The sequence below is a fragment of the Pteropus vampyrus genome, unplaced genomic scaffold, assembly GCF_000151845.1.
Source record: "Pteropus vampyrus isolate Shadow unplaced genomic scaffold, Pvam_2.0 Scaffold166, whole genome shotgun sequence".
Lineage (NCBI taxonomy): Eukaryota > Metazoa > Chordata > Mammalia > Chiroptera > Pteropodidae > Pteropus > Pteropus vampyrus.
In genome coordinates this window covers 752,854-756,728 of record NW_011888947.1, presented here as the reverse complement: position 1 = coordinate 756,728, position 3,875 = coordinate 752,854, and the positions used below count along the sequence as shown (strand labels likewise).

Genomic DNA, 3,875 nt, shown 5'->3' with positions numbered 1-3,875 from the left:
TTTCAGGACCCTCGTCCAGGGGGTCTGCTGTCCTTGGCAGAAGGAAGAGAAATTTGGAGATGGCCTCCATCCCACAGGGACACAGAAGTAGAGAAAGAAGTCACTCCGTCACAAAGGAAAATCATTATGAATAAAAAAGTGGCCACTTTAGAGTTTCACAAATAACATTTATTGACCACATTCATAACAGAATCTCACCCCCATTCCCAGTAACCCTGCTACAACTAAGAATCACTTGATGATAAATAATTTAGATTGAAACTTGGGTGTGCATTATGTGAGCTGAGAAAATAGTGGCTATCACAGACTCCTCCTGATTTGACGACGTTTGTTAAAGACCTTGATTATGACTGGTATTATTGAGGATGTTCTTGACAGTAGCTGAAGATTCCAACTTCAAACCCAAAAAAATTGGCTGGAAAGCAAAGGGAAAGGCAGTTACTAGAAACCGTTCCCCAAGAGCCTCCATGGAGAAGAGTGGGGGGTACTCCTGCAGCAGAGGGGGATGTCATCCAGGTCCCCAGTGCACTCAGTCCCCAGGAGCCCGGGCAGGAGATAGGTGAAGTGAGGTGACGCCAGGGTGCGGTCTCGGCTGGCTCATTTTCCAGCTATGGGATCTCGGGCCGTCACTGAACCCCTCAGAGTCCACTCTCTCCCCCTAGAATGAGGAGGAGAGTCCCAGCTATGCAGAACTTGGAAGGGAATCAAACGAAACGAAGGTACGGGCAGGTCCAATGGAGAAGGCAAGCGCCTGAGTTAATTCCTGCTCTTCAGGGATCCCCGGTGGACAGCTTCTGAGCTCACCTGCTCTCCCGAGGCCCCCGTGATTCTAACAAGTCTCTTCCAGGCCAGCAGATGGGCAGCCGGAAGCTTCTCAGATAAGCCAGTGGTGTAGTTTGGGGTATCTCACAGAGCATCCCACATGCACCCCCGCCAGGCAAGATATCTTTCCTAAACAGCTGGCTGGTGCCTGCACCTCTGTCCTAAGGGCCTGACTCAGAAGCAAACCCTTCCTATAAAAGTGTCAGCGATTTTCCTTTTGGCCTACTCTGCCCACCTGCCTAACAGTCAAGTTTCTATCTTTGGTCTTCCCAGAGTGGGTATGGGGAGGCCAACTCAATCTAACGTTGAGTTGGCAAACATAAAAAGAAAGACGAATCTTCATGAAAAGCAAAAAAGGAAAATCTCACGGTGCTACCCTCCTCTGTTCAAAGGTCACACCAAGCTAATGGACCCTTTCCTGGGAGCACATGACCTAGAGAGGACACACCCCAGGTCACTCATTAGTGAATGTGCATCATAGGGTCATTTGTGAGGCAGGGAAGACAACGCTAAGAGAACAGAGAAGCAGAACACAGGGGAGAGGGACTTTCACTTCTGCCTGTGACAGAGTAAGACAAAGCTAACCTTCCATAAACAACTGGAAAACTGGGAAAAAGACACCTAACAATTGTTTTCAGGTACTGGACATTTTCTAGAATATTCCTCTTACATTTACATGGAAGAGACAGACAATTAAAAAGCAAACAAGTCAATATATGTAAGTTAGAATTACATACATGTACATATTAATATGTATTTGTATGTCTTCTATGTACATATATTTGTGTATTTACATGTACTTATACCAGTTCACCAAGAATGGGTGAACTGGGGGTGGTGGGGTGGAAGCCTAGAAGAGGAAGAGGAGGTAGGCTCTTCCAGAGGAGACTAAAGAAAGCAGCCTGGTAAAGGGAGGCCCTGCCTTGAACCCCCAAGGTCACTCTGGAGGCTTCCTGCGGGAGGGACTCAGCAGGGTTCCAGGTGAGAAAAGTAAGGCTGGGGCCAGGTTGGTGGGGGCCAGGCTGATGGGGGCCAGATTGGGTAAGGGCTTTACAAGATCGAGCCTTGATGGTTGGTTAAGGACTTGGGGGGTCAGCAGTAGGTCCCCAGCCCAAAGATGTGCTCGAACCCCAGAGGGCTGGCTTGGCAAGGTGGCTCTAAGAGCCACTTTCAACCCTGACATGACAGGAACCAGTGATCTTTCAGGGGCAGGGCGATTTTAGAACTTGAGGCAGGGAAAAGGATATATTTGGGTGGTCCCAAAATGCCCCACTCCCCACCAATAGCTCTGATGTATCTGCACTGTTCTTCCATTAATCTTGCTGGAATAAGATACCTGCATTGGGTATGATATTGGACAGTGATAACCACATAATAGTGATCATGGCCCCATCCATTCCTCACTCTTTGTTGAACTACAACCAAGTCTCCCACGTCCTTGATGCAACTAAAGCCCAACAGCCTTGGGTGAAGCAGCCCAGGGAGTGAGATGGGCCCAGGGTCACCTCTGCTCACCGAATGACTACGATGATCCTCAGGACAGCCTGGAGGAAGGTCAGAAAGCTGAGGTTGAGGGGCAGGAGGGGGACCTGGGGATTCGCTCCCCTCTCCAGGGCCAGTGGCCCATCCCGGTGAAGGGCCTGGAGCTGCTGCCACTTGAGGAGGAGGTGTCCGTCACAGCAGATCCGCCAGCGGTTGTACCAGGAGCGTGAGTCCAGGGGGTTCTCTAGATGGAGAAAGTGAATCAGGCCTGGGCAGGGTGTGAAGACAAGTCTGTCATTAGTGTATATACTGCACACCAGAGAACCCTCCAGAACCCAGGGCAGGAAACCAAACGTCCCAGCAAGGCCTGTCACAGCCCCAGGGTGCGGAGCTGAGCCAACTCATGAGATGAAGAGAGCAGTTTACTTATTTCCAGGGTGATCACAGGGCCTCATAGCTGTTTTCTGAGTCTTCATCTTTTAGAGCTGCATACTGAAATATTTATGAATGAAAGGACCGGGTATTTGGCTGGGATTTGCTCCACATTAATCTTTTCCTTGCTCTTTTTTTGGAGGGGGAGATGGAGTGAGTGAAGCTCACATGAAACCAGGTTGACGAGGAGCTGATGATTGGAGCTGAGTGATGGGTACATGGGGTTTATCTGAGTAATTGAAATTTCCCATAATAAAAAGTTAACAGCAGCCAAACCAACAGGATTCCATTGTTTCCATCTCTTTGCTACTCTCTAGGTTTCTCGAGACTTTCTTTGTGCTCTCCTGATATTATATCTCATTTTTTATTATATTATTAATATGCTATTATAAAATGTACACTCTATGACAAAAAGGTGCACTATTAACAAAATATAATAAATATACTTATAAGAATTTCTACTGCAAACGCATAGAGAAGAAAAGCATATAAGCTCCTCTTTACAAGGAAAATCAAGATGAAAAATATGGATTTTTCTCTTTAAAATAGAAATCAGCTGGATATGAGGCCCAGAGAAACATATATTTAAGTTCCTCTGTCTGAAGCTCAAGAAGAGACACCTGCTAATCCTCCTTGTACAATGAGACTGGGCTCTCAGTCCCGTCCTATGAGTAAGTTGAATGGGTTTGAGGCTTGAAACATCATTAATATAAATAGCCTGAACTATAAAACAATGGCTGCAGTAAAAATTAATACTGGTTTTTAACAATGTATCAGCTGATGCGCATGATTCAGCTATAAACTAACTGAGCTTTTAGTTTTACTTAAAGATGCAAAGCATTATTCAAAGCCAAAAACAATCAATAAAAATGAAGCAATAAATGTGTGATTTTATGGTTGGAAGAGGAATTTCTCCTTCTTGTCTTACTGGCACAGAGTTTTTTTATTTTTTATTTTTATTTATTTAATTTTTATTTATTTTTTAGGCAAGACAACCTTTGGTTGACCTCACATATTGCAGGGACCCTGCCAGCTTACAATTCCTTTTTTTTTTTTTTTTTTACACCTACAGCACCTGGTCTTCCTAGGTGGTCTCCCATCCAAGTACTAACCAGGCCCGACCCTGCTTAGCTTCTGAG

General features: G+C 45.8%; 1 protein-coding gene across 1 annotated transcript in view; it reads right to left on the bottom strand.

Annotated features, from left to right (window-relative positions):
* Positions 1 to 1,992: 1,992 nt before the first annotated feature.
* Positions 1,993 to 3,875, bottom strand: part of CUNH16orf95 (chromosome unknown C16orf95 homolog) — a 10,244-nt gene continuing 8,361 nt past the window's right edge. The window contains exons 4-5 of the mRNA XM_023536672.1: positions 2,338 to 2,577; positions 1,993 to 2,158 (exon numbers count right to left, since the gene is read on the bottom strand). Coding sequence (XP_023392440.1) covers positions 1,993 to 2,158; positions 2,338 to 2,577 — 406 coding nt within the window. The remainder of the gene's footprint in view (positions 2,159 to 2,337; positions 2,578 to 3,875) is intronic.